The sequence below is a fragment of the Rhinolophus ferrumequinum genome, chromosome 28 (assembly GCF_004115265.2).
Source record: "Rhinolophus ferrumequinum isolate MPI-CBG mRhiFer1 chromosome 28, mRhiFer1_v1.p, whole genome shotgun sequence".
In the NCBI taxonomy this organism is placed as follows: Eukaryota; Metazoa; Chordata; class Mammalia; order Chiroptera; family Rhinolophidae; genus Rhinolophus; species Rhinolophus ferrumequinum.
The window spans coordinates 423,566-447,850 of record NC_046311.1 but is presented as its reverse complement, the minus strand read 5'-3'; the positions used below and the strand labels follow the sequence as shown (position 1 = coordinate 447,850).

Here is a 24,285-nt window from a genome sequence, read left to right as displayed (position 1 = left end):
CGCCATGTGAAGATGTGAGCTGTTCCCCGAAGACGTGCTCTTATTTGAGTTGTGTTGTGCTTTTTAGGCAAAGTGAAGCAAGGCTGGGCCGAGCAAGCAGGAAAGGCTTGTGAGTAGTGACTCCACTGGGGCATCAATCGTGCTTGGCTGAATCTGCTGCTTACCAGTTCAGTGTTTCTTTTGAAGAAGAGACTAAGTCATTTCCATTTTATTAACGGGATGTTGCAATTATCTATACCTAATAAACTTACAAAGTGACTGGCACAAAGACAGACTCCTTGAGCAAAAGCTGCACAGTTAAGTATAAAAAGATCCCTAATTGGGGAGACTTTTAAAATGTTTGTTATAGTCACAATAATGGCTTTTACTGAAAGACTAATGGGAACTCTATACACGTTAACTCTTTTATAAAACCTGACTCAGATCAGTGTAGTCTCCATTTTATTGCCTTACCTGAATGAGTCCTGTTTGATTGGTAATAGATTTTTTATATACCCATGTTTGATTTAAAAGTAACTTCTAGTTGTTAAGCACTTTTAAAATGAAATCCAGAAGCACATTTTTCTGCACAAACTAGTTACAAAATTCAAAAGTGTTTCTTATGCATTTGCTTGAAGATTCCAATTTTAACTTTGTAAACCACATGGGAGAGGCTCTGCACTTCTGCATTGTGTGGTTAAGAGGACAGTAGAAAAAGATTTTCTGGCCTTTTCTTGTTCACATCTCTATATAGTTCTGATTGCCAGCTGCTCAGATAACAAGTGACAAGGCAGAATTCTTTAAAGCATTACAGTTCCTTAGACCTAAGGCTAAATCTTGAATCCATTATTGAATTCTTTAATATCCTGATGGCTAGCAGAGTGACATTTGGCATGCTTTGTTTTTTGGATTTTATTTTTCATTGCAGATTTATTTGGCAATGTACAGTAAATTTTGTAAACTTGCATCAAGTTTATGAATAAAGAATCATTTAAAAATTAACTGTCATTTTCCCTCATAAGAAATACTCTTTGCTCCAGGTGTCTGTAGGTTCTATTGAATTTCTGGAATAGGATTGTATATGGTGCGATGGGGTGAGGCAGAGAGGGAGACTGGTTTAACAAGGGAAAGCTAGAGACCCCAAGAATGGTGTGTACAGGTGTGGCATACTCAGGTTTTCCTCAACTTTTTCCCTCCCCTACACTCATTCTTTAATATAAATTCTTCATAGCTGTCCCAAGGTCCCCAGTTAGAATAATCTGCTCCCTCTTTGTGTGCCCATAGCCTCCTCCTAACACACCGTCGTCAGGTTATCCCACCTTCAAGAAGTCTGGAGGTAGGAAGGAATACTCTAGGCACAGAGCATCTGGGCTCTGCCCTGCTTCTCGGAGATTTTTCTGTGTTGATTTCATCTTTGGATTAAATGTTATGTCTGGACCTGCAGTCATGTTTCTCCGTCCAGAGGTAGATAATGGGCCTGTCTTCTAGTGTCTCCTTCTGTGAGGAAATCTTCAGAAGCCCCCACCCCACCCCCTGCACACTCCCCTCACTTTTCCTTGGCTAGAACTGGGGCCTGTGTCTACCCCTAAATTAATGGCTAGTGAAAAGAATGAAACCATCATTAGTTTGGACCAGTGGTTCTCAACATATAATTTGGGGAACCCTGGAGACCCCTGACACCCTATTAGGAGGTTTTTAAGGTCGAAAGTATTTTCCTAATGCTAAAACATTATTTGCAATGTTCATTCTCATTCTCAAGTGTACAGTCGTGTTTTCCAGGAGCTACATGACGTGCTATTGCAGCAGACTGAATTCAGAAGCCGATCCTGCTGCCTCCATTAAGCCAGAAATTAGAGGTTAGCAAAATGTAAAGACATCACTATTCACTGTTGGGAGAGAGAGGGTTAGTTTTTTCCTCCAGAAAAACGTTATTTTGGTAATGTGTAATGGATTTATTACTTTCAGGGGTGTCCAAACTTTTCTCAACGTTTTTTACCAAGGGCCATATGCAGTAAAATACACAAAGAGCCGGGCCACTCACTCTGGGTGAAATACGTATTGCCTCACCTTGTTTATTTAAGTAAACTAAATACATTTTTGGAATTTGCTGTGGGCCAATTAACAATGCTTTAAGTAATATTAAAATGTTTAAAATTTTAATATGGTAAATATTAAGAGACGTAACCCACGGACACAAGCTCTCTGGGGTTGTCAGTGTGGAGTCTTGAGGCTATAATGTCAGACATCATCAAGTCAGGGCTCCGTTAGCGAGGAAGCAGCAGGAGGAACGGAGGTTGGGTTACGGCCGTGTGTGCTCTGCTGACCTCCCTTCCACGCACGGTTGTCAGCCCGAGCTTGCGTGGGAGTCAGGGAGCGTTAACAGTCAGCCTGCTGGGCCGCCCGGATCTCATTCAGCAGGTGCCCAAACGCGGGGACAGGAGGTCACAGTCGGACGTGAGCGCGGCGGCGAGGAGCGCCGATTTCCACATCTTAGGTCGTTTTTTAACTGGGCTCATATTAACAGGCGTTGGGACTGACGACTAAAAACTGTCCCCTAGTCCTGCCTTCAGGAACTCGTGACTTACAGCAGGCGGCGCCGCCGGGGCGGAGCAAGACCCGAGGAGGCGGCTCCGCTGTCACTGCGGGGGGCCGACAAGCTTCCGGGAGGGCTGCGTCCGGGAGGATCTGCGCCGGAAGCCTGGTGCCGGAAGTGGCGCGCGCGCCTGCGCAATGCGCGCCGGTCGGGCGCTCGGGCACTTCTAACCCCTGTGAGCCGCGGTTCTGCTGCGGGGGCCCGCGGGGAGGAATGGAGCTGGCGGGCGGCGGCGGCGACCGCGGCTCCTCCGCAGACCCCCGGAGCGCCTTCGTGCTGAGTAACCTGGCGGAGGTGGTGGAGCGTGTACTCTCCTTCCTGCCCGCCAAGGCGCTGCTGCGAGTGGCCGGGTGAGGAGAGCAGGCGGGGGCGGTGGCTGCCTGGTGGGCCAACGGGCGGGCGGGCGGGCGGAGCCGGCGGGACCCGGGGCTTGCGCCTGCCCGGCGGGTACGTCCCGGTCTGCAGGTACCCCGCCGTGGTGTGTGCGCCCGGGGCTCTTCCCAGAGGATGCGGCTCCAGGTCCCGGAATTTGATCCCGCAAGGTGTGTGGGGTGGGGGGGGGTCTGAGCCGGGAGAGGGACAGACGCTCGCTTAACAGCCCTTTGTGGTCGCGCCCCCAGCGTGAGCCGCCTGTGGCGGGAGAGCGTGCGCAGAGTGCTGCGGGCCCAGCGGAGGGTGGCCTGGATCTCGGCGGGCTCGGCGGACGCCGGCCACCTGCAGGAGCACTGCTTGGTCCGAGTGGCAGCCCAGGAGCTTGAGGCAAGTGGGAAGCGGTGCGGTGCACAGGCCTTTGGGGTTGGTGGGTCAGTCTTTGAGAGCTAAATCTTTTTCTAATCCCAATTTTGCACATGGGTTTATTTTTTTATAATTTAGACAAATGTTTCTCGTGACATTAAAGATTTTGTAAATGTCAGGTTTTATGAGTGTATATTGTAAGGATGTGCGATTGTTTTATTTGACCGTTCTTCAAATGTTCGGCACTTTATGTATCCAGATTTTCACTATTATGATAATGCTATGCAGACTCCGCCCTTCACCTGTTTCCCTTAAAGCAAGTATTGCCAATCAAGTATTGTTGGAGGGAAGGCAGCTGGGTCTTTCGGTCTTAGTGTTGCATAGATAAGCCAAGAATATACACTGGGTATAAACCCAAATATTTCAACCCCAGATTCTGTACTCTTGTGTTGTACCACTGGGCCCCAATTTCAAAAGACGAGCAATACCTGGGCAGGTAAATACTTGAACTGTGTAGTCACAGGAGGCCACCTGTTGAGCACAGCTGATGGTGAGGTTGTGGCATCTCACTTGGTAGTGGGAAGGGGGAGCCATTTGAGAGTACCCTGCTAGCCTGATGCTCTGTCACTCCTGTGTCCTTTCGTATGCATTACGTACAAACAAGAACATTGCAGAACCACAGTACAACCATCAAAGTCAGGAAATCATCATTGATACGTTTCTGCCATCTAATCCTCAGATTCCATTCACATTTTACCAGTTGTCCCCGGGTACTTTTGTCTTTCAAAGCAGGATTGGCTTCGAATTTTATGTTGCTTTTATTGGTCTTGTTTCTACATGCCAATTACTTTGTAGAACATCTGATGTTTCTTAAATTTGGATTATGTGTCTTTGGCAGGAATATCCCAAGCGAAGCTATGCTCTTCACATTGCTTCCTATGAGATGTCATATGATTTCCGTTTGTCCCATCACTGGTGATATTATCTTTGATTATTTGATTAAGGTAGTGTCAGCCAGATGTTGCTACTGTAAAATTACTCTTTCACTCACTGTCCTAAGTATTTGGTGGGGAGATACTTTGGAACTATGTAAATATCCTGTTTCAATTCATTCGTTTATTTATTTACATAGACTTTTAGTCTCTTGTTTTAGCCAATGGAATATCATGTTATTATCAGTATTTATTTGAGTCCCCAAATTGTCCCCAAGTTAGCTAGCAGGAGCCCCTTCAGCTGGTTTTCAGTGTCTTTTGAACGGAGTGTTCAAAGACTCCGTTGTCTTTGAGCACTTCCATGACACAAGATATTCTAAGCTCATCTTGTGGTTTGCGTGCCTCAGTCCTGGAACTAGTCCTTACTCCAAGGAGCCCTGGTTCCTTTCATGGAGGATAATATTTGGAGGCCAAGATCTGGACAAGTCGTTGCTATTGATCAGTTTGTGTCTCCAAGGCCAGTCGGTGGGCAGAGCCACTTGTGTATATATGTAATATACGCAAGCATGTGTGTGTGTCCATCTATCTCTATATGTAGACACATTTATAGCTGTGCATACGTGTATATGCAGAGGGTGCCAAAAAAATGTATACACATTTTAAGAAAGGAAAAACTATTAAAATTGTAATAATATATACCGATAACAAAAGCTGAATGCAAGTCACGTTTGACTTCTGCAAGAAGTACTCAAAGTGGTTACCATCAGCGTAATTTTAATAGTTTTTTCCTTTCCTAAAATGTGTCTACATTTTTTTTGGCACCCTCTATATATACATATACACACATATATACATACACACACGCACACACACAATACACATACACATATGCATACATACACAATATGCATACACATGCATACATGTATACACATACATATACATACATGCACATATACATATATACACACAGGTGTGTATATATACATATATATGGGAATTCATGGGTTCACACAGGTACATACAATTCTAATCCTACACAGGATTCTCTCCGGTTTTCTCTCAGCTCATATTTGTCTTGCCCTTTTGGACAATGAGAAACCTGGCTTTCATCATTCTTAATGTATTTGGTATAAGATGAATATTCTATAAGTAACCAATCTTCTGTTTCCCCCTTCCTTGTGTAGATTTTCTTACTCTGTTTGGGCTCTGAGACTTAGATCCAAAGTGGCCAGTGTCCAAAGACAGACTTGCAGAAAACTTTCTTCTTGGCACTTTGGCCCAAGTCCTGCCAAATCTGTTTCCAGAAGTTTGTCATATGGAAAAATTCAGAATGCAAGCAAAGACTTTTCCTTAAAGATGTTCCTTGGAGCATCATTTATAATAAGGGAAGCTGAAAACAACCTCATGTGTATCTAATAAATGAAGTTATTAAATGATAAACTGCAAGGCACATTATGATGAGAAAATGTTGATGTTATAAGTGAAAAAAGTAGATTATGAAATTATTTGTTTAATCATCTGAATTATTAAAAACAAAAAAGGAAAAATAGAAAACAAAAAAGCCAAAATGTTACCAAAAGTTTGTTTTGGGAGTAGAATTTTTTTAAAAATGTTTTTAATTTTTTTCCTTCAAATTTTTACCACAGCAAGTATTATTTTTATATAGCTTTAAGGGCTTATATCTTGTAATAGCTAGGCAGATTTAGTCATGAACCCAGCTTTGGCACATGAACCACATGAACCCAGTTGTGCGGCTTTGAGAAAGGTACCTAACCTCTCTGAGCTTCAGAAAGTAATAACTCCCTTTATACCCTTATAGAGTTGTTGTAAGGATTAGATCATGGAAACCCAATGTATCTAACACATTCTCTACAGTACTGGGAATACAGTGTTTTCATTCATTGAAATTATTATTCTCTATTACTAACATCATTATTAAAATTAATATAGGAATACCCTTAAAGGAGTTTATACATTGTGGTAAATTCTAGTGTGGTGAGACGGAAACATGGAAACCTTGTCCAAATCATACATGCTGTTTTCTTTGTGTTTGCCAAATTATCTTTGGACATATAGCCATAAAGAAAGTTGATATAACTGTATTAAAAATATTTTAAAGTTCACTCAAAACGTTATAATACATCTTGCCATTTGGAACTTCTCTGAATACTGGAACTAGGTTCTAGTTGTCTTACATTGTGCTTTGAGAACATTTCATGATGAGGATTTTCATTTTCAGTGCTTGTAGTGAGAACGAGGAAGGAAATTTCAGCAATTGCTTTTTAATGGGTACCAGGAAAGAGAATCAGAAAACCTGAGGCCTAGACTTCCAGTGTTTAAGACGAGGAAACCTAAGGCCGAAGCACTTTGAAGGGTTATTCTGCTGGTTTATGGCAGAGTCAGCACTAACACCTGAATCTTTTAAATTGTCTCTCCTTACCCACTATTACACTGGGCGTCATGAACTCAGGTGGCTGCAGAGTGGGGCAGGTAGCTCAGGTGGCTCAGTGTAACACCGCAGGCAGTGGGCGGGCTATGGCAGTCCACAGCGCTTGCCGGTTAGCCCTGCTCAAGGGGAATGCAGTCTAAGTGTTGCCAGCACATCTAGTTTTTCAGATGAATCTGCAAATCCACATTTTACGTAACTTATGGATTTTTAAATGTTGGCAACAAAATGACGTTCTTTGAAAATGCCTTATGGACCAAGGAAACTGTACCCTTAGGTCTTATCCAGCCCTTAGGCTACCGCTGGGTCATCATTTTGTCTCAGTCTCTTTTATGAGTTTGTCTATATGGAATCTCGTCTGAAACATCTTAATGTTCCCCCAAATTACAGTGGATCAGTGTTTTTTCCCCATTTAATCGACATTGAGTCTTTGCTATATGCTAACTGCTTCATCCCCTTCTAATAGTAAACATCTTTGAGAATAACCATCTTAGAAGGAAAAACACATTCACCCTTCTCATTTAATTCAGCCACTTTGTCACCTGTCTGTAATGTCAAGTTTAATGGAAAACCTGATTCTGAATAAGCGCAGCTCATAAGTGGAGATGACTGAAATATAAGGCTGTTGCATATGAGATCCAAGGCGCTGAGGGAGCTGAGGAAAAAGTTGTGTAGCGGAGGTGGCACTTCCGCTGCCTCTTGGGAAAAACATTCTTAAATCAAGAAGAAAGGACGAGAGCTGCAGGAGAATATATGAATAAGGGTATGTGTCCGGGGAATAGTAAGCAGAAGATCCCTCTAGGAATCTAGCTGGTAGGTGGGAACAAAGGCCTGGAATGTTTCATTTGCTAGGCAGTGAAATGAGTGTGCAGTCTGTCTGCCTCCCCTCTGGTGCTGGGCTCTTTCTGTTACCTGCCTGGTCAAATAAAGTTGTGATTTTTGCTGGTATTCATGTTTTTGTTTAAGACCTTAAATTATTATGAAAATGAACTTATTGAGTGAGGCTGGAATGAGTTTCACTTGAAGAAACAAAAGATATTCAGCAAGTGAAAGACCTGAAAATGGAAGAGCCCGAGTGAAGAATGAATGAGAAGTGAATGGGCTTAGCTCAGGCACTGGCCGGAAGGAGGGAGGGCGACAGCAGGTTGGGCCAGGGTGAAACGTGCAGGGGCCACGAAAGCAATCATGGATCCTGCGATCTAATTCAGATGGATTTCTTCTTTGCAGAATGTGCACATCTTACCACAGACAGTTCTTTACATGGCTGATTCGGAAACTTTCATGAGCCTGGAAGAGTGTCGTGGCCACAAGAGAGGTGAATAGCGAAAGAAAACGTTTGGGTTTTTTTTTGTTTACTTGTGTACCTTCTGTTTGGAGTTAAGTGTGTCCTAGTCCTGAGACTGACTTTCCAAAGCCTCGGCCCACCCCTTTGGAACGCATGACTGGATGGTCTTTGAATCTGGAAGTGCAAGTGAAACAAATTCTTTAGAAATGTATTCTTCTCATTTTGAAATACTTGAATCTTCCAGGCACTTCTTTTGATTACTAAAACAGGATGTGTATCTTTGGCTGTTCTAGCCTTTTACTGTGTTGGATGATGGCGACCCATTTACCAAAGTCATGTATAGCTATTGTGCGTTCTCAGCTTGCTGAGGGAAGCAGCAGCCGTGGGGTCCCCAGTGGCCACGCTGAGACCCAGACGCAGACAACGGATTGCCGTTGTCGTCTTTGAATCCAGTGACTGTTTATGCAGAGTCATGTGCTTTATGGTCAGCTGAACTGAAGGTTACAAGAGCAAGTCTAAAATTTAGCTGCTACCACTGTGTGATGACATTGGAGCAAAAGCTGACTGTGAACAAAACGGAAAGGCAGAATGGTGACACTAAAGGTCTGATTTAGAATTTAAATGAAAACGGGCGCAGAACGGGAACGCATTTGTTCTCATCCAAGTTCTTAGACTTCCTTATGAAGCATTCTGGTGTAAAATGACTTAAGCTTGATTCCGTATTTGCCTTTTCTCATCCACACCATCAGATTTGACCTTCAGCAGATGACATTTAATTCTTCTGTTACTCTGTTATTATAGCAAGGAAGAGGACGACCATGGAGACAGCCTTTGCCCTCGAGAAGCTATTCCCGAAACGGTGCCAAGTCCTGGGAGTCGTGACCCCAGGGATCGTAGGTGAGAGGAAATGCCAACTTGGTGACTTCCTGCCAGCATCACTGTGGGATCCTGTTATGGTGAATTACTTGTAGCTTGAACGCACATTTATATTCCTGGCCACAGTGCAGTGAGGTCGGTCATGCTAAGCGTGGTATTAGATTTGACTTCCACTACTGTGGCTTGGATTATTGTGTGTGGCTGATATTCCCGTCTCAGGGCTGTCTGCATAAGCTTTCTGCATAAGGTACTGCCAAGCTTCCCAGGAGCCGTTCGTAAGAGGACAGAGAGCGTGCTCTGCCTCTCTCCAGATCAGCACTAGTGAGTGTTCTCCCTTCATCCCTCAGCCAGCATTGTGTCTGGGGGTCGGGGTGAAGGGCTGTGGTTGGGAGCTGGGGGCAGCCCTGCTAGGAAACTTTTCTCTGCTTGGCTCCCACTGTTCAGGGCTGACAATAAGCAGGGCCCTTCCCACGTTTGCTGCCTTGAACTTTTGCTGGTTTTCCTTATTTATTTCTTTTCTATAGCTAGTGGGGGACGGACGCTGTATTGAGGTGTCACGGTGCGGTGGTTCAGACACTTGGCTTGGAATCCAGCTGTACCACTAAGTACCTGCATGGCTGTGCCAGTCGCCTCGTGTCACGGGGCTTCAGCCTCACCTATGATGTGGGGTGGGGTGGCAGTGCCTTCCTGGGAGGGCTGTGACAAGGTCACACATGGCAGCCCTCAGAGCAGATGCAGTAGGTGACTGTTTGCAGTGCTCCTCCATGACTGACATTCTTAACACTCAGGTGGCACTTTTGATCAGGTGTTAAGAGTCTTGTACAGTGAAGTAGAGGAGACTGGGTATTTCACATGAGCAAACGTAAATGTGTGTTTGTGGGACTGTCCCCTCCCGCGGCAGCTCCTGACCTGCTTCCATTTTGTGGGCTTAAAACAGTGAGAGCAGTGACCAGGCTTTCTGTTTAACCTCTGAATTTTCCCTTAAATGAGTGATCTCATTTCTACTATTGCTACGTACTTCCTAACAAATGTTTCTGGGGAATCATAGCTTTCCTTCCTCGTAATATTTTCTCACCCCTCCCCACTGTACCCACCGTGGCTTCCTCAAGGCATGACCAAGTTTCTCCTTTTAAAATTTGAGCAGGGGCAGGAGAGGGTGACCTGGGTGACATTCCTGGCTTCGGGGCCCCACTGTGCGGGAAGTCTCCCTGAAGCCTTCCTTTGGTGCTTGCCTTGTACAGAGGGTGCCAAAAACATGTACACTCATTTTAAGAAAGGAAAGCTGTGTTCAAATTGTAATACTCAATATATACCGATAACAAAAGATGGATACAAGTCACGTTTGACTTCTGCAATTACAAGAGGCGCTCAAAGTGGTTCCCATCAGCGTCCAGACACTTCTGATGACGGCGAACGACTGCTTGAGCAATGTTGACCAGAGTGTCCACTTGTAGACATTTTTTTGGCATCCCCCAGTGTCTAAACAGTTCTGACTGCGCATCTGTTTTCCCCAAGTTCTCTTGTGAGCTTGATTTTGGTAGTATCTTCCAACTCCCTTTGGTCTGGACTTGTCCTCCTGTGTTTTCTTGGACCCACTCCTCACCCTTCTTTGAGACAGTTCCACACAGGTCTCAACAAAACTTCCCCCAAGACAGTTGATCAGACTCCATTTTCTTAGGCCACAGTTTAGTGACTGTTTGTAAAACAGCCATTGGCAGCTACTGCCCGTCTTCCTTCTTTAGGCTGGAATAATGTCAAGTTTGAGAAAATTTGTTTATTCTTACATATGCAGAGGTAATTTTCTTAATTGAGGTAAATTACAGTGAAATGCACCATCTTAATTGTACAGTTTAATGAGTTTTGACAAATGTACACCTTCATAACCAGCGCACCAGTGAAGATGTAGGTCTGTCACCCCCAGGAGTTTTCCTTGCGGTTCCTATCCGTCCCCACTTGCCATAGGAATCCCTGCTTCTGACTTCTGGGGCCATAGCCTAGTTCTGCCTGTTGAATGTCATATAAGTGGGATCATATGGTATCAACTCTTTATGTCTTGGCTCATTCAATATAAATTTTGTTTTAAAGAACGTTCATGTTTTTGAGATTCACTTATGTTATTGTGTGTATGAAGAATTCATTTTTTCAAGAATAGTATTCTGTTAGATAACTAGACTATGACTTGTTTTTCCGTTCTCTTTTGATGGAAAGTTGGGTTGTTTCAAGCTCCTGGCTATTACAGATGAGCTGTTACAAATGAAGCTGTTGTGAATGCTGAAGGCTTGTGGACATAGGTTCATTCTTTTTGGGCATTGCTGGGTCTGAGGGTTGCTGTGTATTTAACTTTATAAGAAACTGCCAGTTTTCCACAGTTGTACCATTTCATACTCACAGCAATGAATGAGGCTTCCACTTGCTCCATATCCTGAAACTTAGTGGCATGAGTCTTTAACGTCAGCCATTCTAGGGGGTGTGAAGAGGCTTCTTGTGGAATTTTTACTTTGAATTGTTCTTCTGACTAGTTATGGTGAGCACCTGTTCACTTGTGTGTTGGCTATTTTATATCTGCCTGTGTGAAGGATCCAAGTCTTTCACCGACTTTTTTTTATTGGACTGTCTGTCTTATTACTGAGTTGCAGGGTTGTTTGTTTCTGGATTTCATTCTGTTTGTTGATTTATTCGTCTATCCTTAAGCCATTGCCATATTACTGTAGGTCTAAATGTTCTTCGTAAAAATTTCCTTGGCTGGTGCTTGCTTCAGCAGCACATATACTAAAAATTTCCTCGGTTGTCAGAGTCCTTTGCATTTCCACATGTATTTTAGAATCAGCCTGTCAACAAGCCTATAAAAAGCTTGTTGGGGTTTTAGTTCAGATTTTCTTGAGGCCTGCTACAGATGTTTAAAAAATTGCTTTTATGTTGTTTTTTTTTTAAAGATACATCTATTCAGCGTCACGAGTATCACATTTAGCAATCAACAGCTTGGGTGTAAAAATCTGCATAAATACCCTTTGTTGGAATGCTGTACACTTTGCACAGAACAGAAACTAAAATAACCTGTTAACACAGTTAGGCACAAATATAACCCTCAAGTTTTTTGCCTTTGCCATGAGTATTGTCTAAAGCATGGCTTCTTTGTAGCAGCCAGGCCCCGCCACACTGTGTGTGGCTGAGTTCACAAATCCACTGTCATCTGTGGCTTCCCTGTCACTTCTCTGGCTCTTCTCTCCTACTAAGCGTTGTTTCCTGGCAGTAATTAAAACCTTCCGCCACTGCGGCCACAGCTACCTTGGTTTCGTGGTTTGGCAGCTAGTGGCCTCCATCTCAGTTGGGGCCAGAGCTTCTGCCTGCAAAGTGTCCTCTTATGGGTCCAAGATGTGAAGATTGATTGTTATACTGTGTTTCCTGGAAAATAAGATTTAGCCAACAATCAGCTCTAATGCACCTTTTGGCGCAAAAATTATAATATAAGACCCGGTCTTACCTAACATAATATAATATAAGACCGGGTCTTACATTAATTTTTGTTCCAAAAGATGCATTAGGGCTGATTGTCCGGCGAGGTCTGATTTTCCGGGAAACATGGTAACTGCCCAAATCATTGCAGCTCCCACCACCTCCAAAACTGCTTCCATCGTGACCAAACCCATGATAGCCATCCCCACTGCCACCATGTCCTCCACACCATGGCTGTCACCAAAGCCACTTCGACCGTTGAAATTTCCTCCACGACCAAAGTTGTCATTTCTACTAATACCACCTCCGTGAGCACCACTGAAGTCTCCAGACCACTTGGACCCGTTTGGCTGGATGAAGCCTGGCCATCTGCTTCACAGTTGTGGCCATTCACATGATGGTGTTTCTGAATGACGGCTGTCTCCAGAGTCGTGGGCAGCAGGTCACGGAAGCACAGCCTGTCCTCACCACTGCCTCAGTTGTGATTCAGGCACTCAGTTTTCCCCATTCCAAGTCGTCTCGTAGACAGTGTCCTTCAGTGTCATCTTCAATACAACAACAGTTTCTTCTCAGTGACGCAGGCACCAGGGCTTCCAGAATCTTCTCTGCGTCAGGCCGTCTCGGCCCACAGCCCTTCCGTCTGCCTGTGTGGCCTTGGCCTTTATGGCTGCGTCCACCCCCTCCCTGGTGGCACATGTAACAAACCCAGAGTGTCGGGAGCGCCTGGCGTTTGGATGCCATCACCCCACAGTCTGTGTACCCCGTTAGCAGAATGGCTCCTCACACTCTCGTCGCTGTTTCAGTGCTCAGGCCTCTGGGGGACCGGGCTCTCCGGGAGATCGACTCAGACCCACCCGAGACCGTGGGAGGGGAGAATCACGGCGCTTCCTCGGCAGCTTCCACCAAGAAAGGCTGCTTTCATGCTTCATAATTTTTGGTGGGAGGGAGGGACCTCATAATAACTGAAATTTTCATGTTTTTAGTTCAGAATATGCTGTGTGGGGTTTGATTTGTTTCTGAAGTTTTCTCTTTGAACATTTTTTCATTTCATCTTAGCCTTTTGGTTCCTAAAAGACTTAACACTTTTTTCTTTTAAGTTTATTTCTTCTTTATACTAGTAATAGTCATGTATTGTTTTTAAAAAAATTAGAAGATACAGACAAGCCAAAAAGAAACAGAGTAAGGACCTTTAAGCACCATAGAGTTCACGCCGCTGTCAGTATGACTCAGGACCTTCCAGACTCCGAGCATCCAGCGTTAACATGGGTATGTCCACGTGTGGAGAGCTGAACCAGCAGTAGCACTTCCTGTGGATGTGGAGCCTCCTGTGTTTGTAGAGGTCAGCTGGGCGGCCGTAACACAATACCACTGACGGGGCCTCAGCAACAGGAATGTGTGTTCTCGTCATGCTGGAGGCCGAGGCCGGGAGTCTGAGACCCGGGTGTGGGCAGGTTTGCTTTAGCCTGAGGCCTCTGGCTTACAGTTGGCCGGCCACCCTGCCTTCTCACCCTGTCCTCCCTCACACGGCCTTTCTCTGTGCACATCCTGGTGTCTCTTCCTCCTCTTGTAAGGAGGAGTCTGATTGGATTAGGGCCCCACTCTTGTAAAACCTTTTTAGGGCCTTATGTCCAAACAGTCACATTGGGGGTTAGGAGGGGTTAGGACTCCCTCAAATCAGTTGTGGGGGGATACAGCTTTGTCCCTGATACCTACCATCAAAATTCACAGCATGTTACAAACACATTTCCATGTCAGCAAGTATGTCCATCATTCTTAATAGCTATGTTTGATTGTATAAATGTAACTTTTAGTCTAAATACCAGTGTAGGGCATTTTGAGTTTTTTTTTTTTATTTTCCGTTGAAAATTCTGTGATAAAAGTATTTCTGTATGCGTGTGTATACACTTTATATAATTGTCAAATATTTTTAGGATAAAATTTTAAAAATGGAATTGCAGTGAAGTATCTACTACCCCCCCCAACTTTTTATTTAGAAAAACTTAAAAGTTATAGAGAAGTTGAAAGAATAATAGTAAAATAAACTCCCATATACCCTTCATCTAGATTCACTAATTTTAAAAATTTGCAACATTTGCCTTTTATGTCTTTGTTTGTAAATGTGTTTCTTTCTGAACCATTTAAAAGTAAATTGCAGACATCATGATCCTTTACCCTGAAAACTTAGTCAGATAGTGGCCTGTTAGCTTCTTACTTACCTTAGTGACCTACACTGGTTATCTAGGTGGGGCTGGGTAATTTACACTGTGAAGAATTTACACCTCAGTTCATATTGTACCTGTTCACCAAACTGCTTCACTTTTTTCCTAGTGACTCCAATGGGATCAGGTAGCAATCGACCTCAGGAAATAGAAATTGGAGAATCTGGTTTTGCTCTGTTATTCCCTCAAATTGAAGGAATAAAGATACAGCCCTTTCATTTTGTTAAGGATCCGAAGAATCTAACACTAGAAAGACGTCAGCTTGCAGAAGCAGGTAAGTTACTGTCACCATTAATGGCCCGTCTTGTTGCTTGGTCTAGTTTGCTAGAGAGTCCAAGCGAGATGTACAAGCCTGGAGAGGTGAGAATTCAAACTAGTGATGAACAGGCTGGTGCCGTCCACTGTTGGTAGAGTCAACTGACTGTCTAAATTATTTTACTACATTAAAACCTGAGAGAAGCAGAGATGAAAATTTTTCCATAAATAATCTGTTGATAATAAACTCATTTGTGTTTAATTCTGAATTTTGAAGGACTTCTTCCTCTTGGAATATTTTCTTATCATTTTACCCTATTTCTGTTTTTTGAAGCTGAAACGTTTTTCTAAGCTTTTATTTTTTACACTAGTAATAATCATTTGCTGTAAAACCTTTTTTTTTACAAGATACAGGCTAGTTCTGTGTCCACTAGAAAGACGGGAGGGGGCATAGTGAACTTGCTAAGTTTTAGAGAAGGTGTGCTGTACGCCGGCTGTGAGGCCAGGGTTTTCTAGGACGCGTCAGAGAGGAAGCTTGGCTGTAGTAGGCAGGGCTGAGGTGACTGTGGAGAGGTGAGGGGGTGGCTTAGCGGCCGGGCTCTGACGAGAAAGCTTAAGGTAGTCCAGTCAGCAGCAGACTAGCCACTCAGACGAAGCAGTGTTCGGGCCTTTCATCCGCATCTGCACACGGACTGACCGACTGGTGTTAACTCGTTAAAAACATCTCTGTTGGCATAAAAGAGCATTCCGTGGTCCCCCTCGCTTACACACATGTAGGCCAGCCTATAGAGATAAGCCTCCATTACTTGAAATGGCTCTGAGCCCAGGGAATAAAAAATCGTGTAGCCACAAAGGGAAAATTTGTAAGTGATCGGGGAAAAAGACTACACGCTGAGATTGGCTTATATGACTGTCCCTCACGATGCACAGAAAGAATGACAGTGGTTGGTGAGGGGTGGGGGGGAAGCACAGAGGGAGGATGCCTGGGCAGCCTGGACTGGCAGCGGGGGGCAGCAGTCCCCTAGAATGGGCAGGGGTGTGCAGGACAGAGGTCAGGCATGCGGAGACGTGGGGCGTTCCGGGCCAGCGCGTGCCGTGGGCAGGAGGGGCAGCTGGTAAGAACGGCTGCAGCTGCTGCCTGGCTGCTTTCTGGCTTAGGTCGAGTTTCTTGACTTTTCTAAGTCTGTTGCCTCACCTGTAAAATGGAAATGACTGACAGAGTTGTGAGCGTTAAATGGGACGACTTAGCAAGACACCTCGCTTGCGAGCTAGGAGACAGATGGCCAGCGCCAACCCATGTGCCGTGGGCGGGCTTCCAGTGAGTCACGGCTGATGTGTGTGCGGGTGGCCTCTGGTCTGTGGAGGAGCAGACGGGCCGCGGAAGCAGCTCAGGAAGGCAGTGCAGGTCCTGTCCGGGCCCGCGTGCCCCAGGAGCGCACACATCTTGACTGACGGTGACAGCCATGAGGACTGATGTTACCTGAACGTTGTACGCTGGGTACCAGTGGAGCACTTCGCAGGGCAGAAGAAATGGCGCTGTTTTTCCCTCTGGCGGCTAACCCCTGTAGTGAGCGTTGCGAGGAGAAGAGGTGTGGGCTGCTGCTGGCAGGAGGGTGGTGTGTTCAGTAGGTTCATGAAACAAATTCTACGGGAATTTTATTCAGCTTGTGAAAAGGTCCCGTGAGGGTAGAAAAGGTAACGGGGTGCAGGTTCTGTCTCAGTGACGTTTTGGGAGGGTTGTAATGCTATCCCAGGTAGGAAGGGGAGGCCTGCCATTGGCAGGTATGGGCAGAGTGCTGCAGGGGACCTGCCCGTGGAGGGAGAGCAGGTGGCATTCACACCTTCGAAGGACGGGAGGCATGTGAGCGACGACAGGCCGAGGGACGAGTAGAAACACGGGCACAGAGCCAGGTGATCACAGCGTGTGGGGACATCGCTAACTGTCCAGCTGCACACGCAGAGGCTGTGGGGCTCGTGGGAACTGCGGGTGCGTGCAGGGAGTCCAGATCCAGGGGGACGTGCGCACGTGACAGCTGCTACTCCAAGGGGTGATCGGTGCTGTCACATCTGTGACCCTCTGTGGTGAGGAGATGCTGGAAGTAGGGAGACCTGTAGGAGCCCCTGCCAGAGTCTAGGCAAGAAGTATACCAGGGTCTGAGGAGCAGGGAACTGATGGGAGAAAATCAGCAAATGATTAGATGTGAAAGACAAAGGAAACTGGGCTCGGTGATAATGAGGGGGGCGTGGTGCAGAGAGCAGAAAAAATCAAACCTCACGAGAGAAGCTCATTTGGCCTTTGGGCCAGTGCTTTTGCTGAAGGTCATGACCAAACGTCCTCTGTCGTTTTTGTCCGGGAGTGAGTGTGGTGCGCCGGCATACTGTCCTCCTTGCTGCTGCACCTTGTCACCCCCATGGAGGTCCTGATGGGGACACTGCCTGAAGCTGGAAGCTTGGCGTGTCAGTCCACAAGGAAGAGCCAAAATTTTGAGTGGTGGGAACCATGCATTTTGTGATAAATAGTCGTTAGACTTGTCAGACCGCGGGAGAAGTGAACTCGAGTGGGGAGCATATGGCAGCTGGCCTTTACCTCCTTTCCAGATTAGGACAGAACTAGCAGGGCAGCCAAGAGACCATGGGACAGGAAGTAGGAAGCGCCTGGTAAGTCAGCTTCAGGTCGGAATCGTGTGCTCATTAGTGAGACAATTCCAGGGTGGGGGTGGGGCGTGTGACGTGAGCCGTACAGGTCACTAGTGGCAGCATTGCCTTTTGCAAAATGTAGAAAGTGAAGTGTTAGGAAAGGAAACATGACAGTTCTCACTGAGGCTCTCAGATTGTTGCTCTTGTTTCTCAGGTCTCTTAGACAACCCCGAGCTGCGTGTGGTCCTGGTGTTCGGCTACAACTGCTGTAAGGTGGGAGCCAGCAGTTACCTGCAGCGGGTCGTCAGCACCTTCAGTGACATGAATGTCATCCTGGCTGGCGGCCAGGTGGACAACCTGGCATCGCTGACCTCTGAGAAGTATGTCTGCATGACAGGGAGTGCGCTCAGGATTTTGTGACCTTGGGTTTGTGTTTTTAAAAACAAGTATTAAGAATTGCTAGGCTAACAGTTCATTCCATTTTGCAACAGGCATAGGTTGAGGGGTTACTCAACATAACTGCCTACGGTTGAATGAAATTTATGTATGTTGTCCTTTATGAACTCATGCTTAGTTGGACACATACATACTGTCCTCAGAATTGTCAGCACTGTCTACTGATGTCGCCCTGGACGGCTCTGTAGTCTGTAATGCAGTGCGTCGCTCCCTCCTCTACAGGAAAGCCGTGATTAGACAGCGAGTCCTTAATGGCGAAACTTCTCTGAGCCGCCGAGACGCGCTGGAAATCTAGACGGCAGTGCTGTTGCCTGGGCGGGTCTCCGGTCCGTTTGGCTGTAGAACCTTTTCTTCGGGGCGCGTCTCATAGGCCTGCCTGTGTTACTTGGCACACATTTTTGGCAGTTCAGTGCTAGATCTTTCAAAGGGCTTTTTCACACTCAAATACTGTGCATCTTTGACTTTTGTTCCTTAAGGCTTTGCTTTCAGAGATAAAAAGAATTTGCTTTTCTGTCTTAGGAGCCATCACCCTCTTTCCATTTTGAATGAAAGTATGTAGTGTTTTGAGCTTGAGTTGATGAAGTGAACATAAATATCAGCTGTTTCCAAAAGCAAGAAGATGAGGCCCAGGCCCCCGAAATGCTTCCTGCAAACACCAGTGTTTGTGTCGCACTGCATTGGTGCTTAGTGTTTGCGTCCGAGGGCGGTAAGGTGGAGAACAGACTGATAGAGACCAGTTCTGACCCCCTCCTGGGAGTCTCCACTGCTGAGGTACGGAAAGCAAACGGCTAAATTGAGGTCCCTGGACTGTCACTGGGAAGAAGGCAGGGAAGCCCAGTGCGTAGACTTCCAAGCAGTAGGATAGCAGACAGGGATTTTGTGTAGAGATACACCAAATCCTCAGTTGCTGTCTGTATGCCCTCTTGCCTCATTTTTTCCCTGTGTCTTTGCTTTATTTTTAAATTGTATACAGATAAGGCTGTGGTGATTTAACATACAACTGACCTTTCTTTGAAGTGCCAGTATCTCACTCATAAGGAATCTGAGGTGCCAGCCTGTTAGTATGGCTGGCTGTATAGCATATCTTTGTCCCCTAATACGGGGAGTGTACCCAAAAACTCCTTACCCCTTACGTGGTCTTCATACCGTGTCCATCATGAGAGAAGCCGTGGGAAGAAATCAGGGCTCAGTTGTAACGGCGTCAGACACGTGCCCCCTCCCCCCAGAGAAGACAGGTACGTAATTCTTTGAGGCAGGAGACCGCCAACACATACTGAATGTGTGTACCAAAGAGGAACCGCAGTGAAGTGAAGGAGTGTGAGGGGCTCCAGAAGGTGGCTCCCGCCCTCGGGAACGGGTCTTGCCACCAGCTGGCCTTGTTGTCATAGTCACTTGAGCTTTGGAGTCTTAGTTTCGCGTTAACCCAGTGAATCTTGTTGGTAACTGTGATAGAAACGTAAGGCACTTACTTGTTTCTCCCCCCAGGTGTTCATGTATTATGCTTGTAATTTTAGTGACACTTTATATTTTTCAGTAAGGATAAAATGTTTTCTTTTTGTTTGTCTTTTTAATGAAATGTGTTGTTACCTTCAGACTAAGCTGAATTTCAGGCTCAAAGCGATAATCACGGAGCAGCAGTGTAAGTGTATTTATTTATGGGCCAAGCAACACAGAGTTGAAACTCCTGGGCTTATAGGTTCTTAATAGAAATACCCCCGTGACTGAATATTCATGCCTGAATGGTGAGGTTCCTGTGAAGGAAGGGAGCCCTTCTCCAAAACCAGGATGGTGTTGGACATCTGTGTGGAGGGCCCGCTGCCCTGTGCCTTTGGGATTGAGCAGGTCGTGGCTCACTCCCTGCGGCTCTGCTTTCCGCATCCTCTTACAGTGGTGACTTGGCTGTTTCTTTGTACCCTTCTCCCAGCGCGCTGGCGGGAGGGTGGGCCTTGGGCTCAGCCCTCCAGCAGGGGGAGTCAGGACGACTCCCTTTTCTCGTAACTGTGACAGTTTGCTTCGTGGTAGAACACCACTTTTCTGATTGACTTTTCCAGGAGCCCTCTGGATATTGAAGCTACCGGTGTGGTTGGCCTGTCATTCAGTGGACACCGAGTGCAGAGTGCCACAGTGCTGCTCAGTGAGGACGTGAGTGACGAGAAGACCGCCGAGGCTGCGATGCAGCGCCTCAAGGCAGCCAACATTCCAGAACAAAACACCATCGGCTTCATGTTCGCCTGCATCGGCCGGGGCTTCCAGTATTACAGAGCCAAGGGGAACGTGGAGGCAGACGCCTTCAGAAAGTTGTTTCCTGCTGTGCCTTTATTTGGCTTCTTTGGAAACGGAGAAATTGGGTGTGACCGCATAGTCACCGGGAACTTTATCCTGAAGAAATGTAACGAGGTCAAGGACGAGGACCTGTTTCACAGCTACACGACCATCATGGCGCTGGTTCATCTGGGGTTGTCCAAGTGAAGCCAGCACGTGCCTTCACAGCAGAAGTGGACACGCGGAACTGACTTTGTAGGTCTGCTGTGTGGTTTGAGGCTCTAAAGATGACTTCAGCGTAGTTTTTAATACTGTAGAGGGGACAGCTCTGGATGTCATGGAGTGCAGAGCTGAGCTGAGGGCTTTGGCGTCGGGCACAAACAATTGTGACTGTCCCACCAGATTCTTGCTGCTCGCTGTGCACGTGCTGTGAACTGGCCTCCGCACAGGAGGACAGAGAAGGCGTCAGCAGTGGGTGGGAGTCCAGACGCCCGACCTGCTCTGCCTTGCTAGGTGAGCTCTCAGCAGAATCATGATGGCGTTTGCTCTCCCTTAATAAAGGACAAAAATACATAGACAGCTTGAGAAATCTTTCTCTTCTTTACATTTTTACCAAATTTTTTCAGAAGCTGTAACAAAATTATTACTGACTTTTTCCTTAATTTGATAAAAATTAAAGAACTATTTTTGTTTAATACTAGTGAAATAAATTGCCACGATTAATCATCAGTATTTTATTATTGTATAAAGGAAAAGTTTTTCTTTTTCCTCAGACTTTTACAAGACAGAAATTAACATACGTCTTGTCTAAGCCGCTTTTTTTCCCCGGTCTTTGTTACAGGATAATTTAGATTAATATTCTACCTAATAGAGTATGACTGGCATAGCTCATGTGTGGCACCTGTATTGTAATGCTCAGTGCTTCTAACAGGACAGTAGGAAACTTGTAAGGTAAGTGAAATCAGTGTATTAACATTCCCGCTTTTCTATTTTGAATCACTCTCCTCCCACTTTTTACCTCAAAAGGATTTTCTCTTCCTGTGCTTGTATATGATAAAAATACTTAAAAGTTTCCTTCATTTTATAGTTATCTTAAATCGTAGTTGCTGATGAAAGTACAACGAAAAGTTTGATTGTCATAGAAATTATCGTCTGTGACCGTTAATATTTAGCTGTTTTTATTTCGCTGTTAACTTTTCTATTATTTAGCACTGGTACCCATTTTCAAGGAGATAGTGCCTCAAAATTTGTGTTCTTGGATACGCTTACATAGCACATAAGGAAAATACTTTGTAAATGTTCTTCGTCCCTGATATTAACCAGAGTTGGTGGAATAGTAGAGGAAAACAGAGATTTTTAAAACTGAGAAAGTGTTTTAAAACTGGGTGGGGATTGAATGGATTATTTTACTTTTTCAAGTTAATATGTAAAATGTTTTGTGACTTCTCAAAGGAGAGTCTGCTGCAGTCGTTTCATATAATACTTGAGCTTAAACATAGGGTTCCTTTTTATAGTAAAGCCTTGGGGCTTGTTATGAGCAAAAAATTCATTTGGCCACAAGGCTGTAACCTTGGTGCAGAATAGAGAGAGAAGTGGACCCATAGAAATAAGGGGCACAGTAAGTCCTCGTTTAATGTCTGTTGAAGGTTCTTGGAACTGTGTGGATATGACATATAAGGAAACCAGTTTTACCATAGGCTGGTTGATACAAACGAGTTAAGTTCCTGTAGCATCTCATCAACGTCATAACAAAATGACACTAAATGCAACAGTTATTCGAGGACCTGCTGTGCTGATGAAACAAGAAGTCGCCCACCTGCCTCCCAGGAAGGCAGGAGGGAATCACGATCCAACCAAAGTTAAAACGAAATCATTTACTGCAATTTTGAGAGGGTTGTCTTAAACAAAAGCAAGCTTGAAGGGATAATTATTGTTTCAACTAAAACCATACCAAATGCCTAGAAACTATGGCAACTGTTGTAGTCATTTGTGAAAATGGAAAGTGATCCCCTGAGAACATGGACTTGAGCTCAGAAAGAGAAGGAAAGGTGGTTTCTTCACACTGATTTGCCCTCTCGAGTGATACCCAGATTGAGAGGATGGTTTATGTAGTCAGCATATTTAAAATGATTCCCTCTATGTGCTTTCAGAGCAGAATCTCTCTGCAGGTTTCTTTGTAAAAAGGCTGCTTCAAGGAGTACATTCCCAGCCTCTTGATCCAAGTAAACCAGACTCCTTAGGAGCCAGTAGCACCCTAGCACGCGGAGCACAGGTGGACCCTGAGTTGCAGACCGAGAAACACGCCCTGTACGTCGAGTTTGATCCTCTCCCCGGACCTGGACTGATGACAGGGCCCGGGGGGCCGTTTCACTACTGCAGTTCCCTCGGCCTAAACCTGGATCCGTGGCAAACACACCAACATCTCGGCCTAGCACAGAGGCCAGATAGCAAATGTTTTGCCACTTACTGGAGATTTTACACAGTGAACATGCATACGATGTAAAATTAACTTTCACAGATCTATGCATTCTGCAAAATTTTTTGAGGAAAGAAAAAATCTACTTTTGTCGTTTTATGCCCACACAGTGTAACCTAGATTAGCAGCAGCAGAAACTAAATTTTAGTGGAAACAGAAGACTAAATCCTCTTGATTGCAAATTCTGAGATTTTTAGATGACTGACTTGATTTTCATTTGTAGAAAGCGGTATGAGTCTGCTTAATAAAAATCCTAAAATAACAAAACGTAGTAAGCATTAGTCATAACATCCTTGTTAAATGAACAAAATTAATACCTATACTATGTAAAGAACGTGTGACCTGAGTCATTTTTAATATTGGCTCAGTTTAGAGAAGCATATTTGCAAGACATGTTATTTTGGTCTTACATACTCCATTTCTGCCTGCAGCACAGCTGAGACGCATGATAAGAGTATACGCTACCAGAACATAGGAAATGTTGGCAGAAAGAAGTTGATAAACTTTGTTCACGGTTTTGGTACTAAGTGTATGGAGAATTTTCATCTCATAAGTTTGTAAAGGTTCGTCTGTGTGAAACCACCTGGGCGGTTTAACCAAGTTAGGCTCCTGTCCCCCCACAGAGGTGGGACTTTAGTCTTTACTACTGACTGGACCAAACAGTGGATTATTCTGGCAGCCTTGACTTTTCTCAGGCACTTTGGGGGGATGCGCCCTTGAACTGGTAGCGGCTATGCTAGTCTTCCTAGGCCAAGGGGGAGGCCTAGTGGAGAAGCGGGCTCAGGAGCCCGGTTAGAGTTTGGTCAAGGAGAGAGTCGTTACCCCCAAATGGGAATCAGATACAGGTAATAACACTGGTTATTGAAGAGTGAACAGAAATTAGACCTATTATTTGGCTCTGTGCGCGCTCAGTGTTCACACGTGACTGATGTTAATGTCCATGTGAGTTAACAGTGGCTGCCGTTGGTTGTGCACTCACGGAATGCCCACAAATAATGAAAGCTTCATGTACATTCCATGGTCCGTAACAGCAGTCTTGTAGCGTACGGCTTATCTTCATGTCACAGAAGGACACTAAGGGAAGAGAGGTTGGTGGGTTTTCCCAGGACTACAGCTGGCAGAACCAGGGTTTATAACAAGGCCTGCCTTCCTGCAGACGGCACACAGCCCCTTCATTGTCGATTCAGAACGGGGCTTTCAGTGCCGTCAGTATACAAGTTATACTCCAGGCACAGGATGAGAAAGGATGAGCAAATCCAGAGGTCCCCCGCCTTGGGAAGCTTAGAGGCTGAGAAAGTGACACCGGTCAAGTCGTGTGCACGTGTCACCCTGCAGCTGTCCGGGTGTTCTGCTGAAGTGCAGAGCTGAGGAGTGGGCAAGAGCTGACCCAGCAGGAACACAGAGAAGAGCATCTTCCGTCTGGAACTTGAAAGAAGTGGCTGTGCTAAACAGACTAAATGTTCATTCTTGTGAGTTTACTCACAGGTCAAGACAGAAAAGCTTGACCTCAGTGATCGCTAAGGCTGGTGTACTAATCAGTGATGCTCTGGTTGTCTGCGTTTGTTTTGCTCCAGCAGCCTTACGTGTGCACTTTCTGTGTTCATGTTTGTTACCTCAGGATTCCAGGATGGTCAATGGCCCTGCAAGCATCACATCTGAGGTCAAAGCAAGAAGTGGC

The 24,285-nt window shown here is 45.4% G+C and overlaps 1 protein-coding gene across 1 annotated transcript; it reads left to right on the top strand.

Moving 5' to 3' along the window:
• The first annotated feature begins 2,703 nt into the window (after positions 1–2,703).
• Positions 2,704–20,710, top strand: FBXO22 (F-box protein 22). The gene is made up of 7 exons (XM_033100189.1): positions 2,704–2,922; positions 3,193–3,331; positions 7,916–8,003; positions 8,775–8,870; positions 14,631–14,795; positions 17,628–17,793; positions 19,921–20,710. Exons 1-7 carry the CDS (start codon positions 2,786–2,788, stop codon positions 20,336–20,338), a joined length of 1,209 nt encoding a protein of 402 aa, XP_032956080.1. The 5' UTR covers positions 2,704–2,785; the 3' UTR covers positions 20,339–20,710.
• Positions 20,711–24,285: the final 3,575 nt, after the last annotated feature.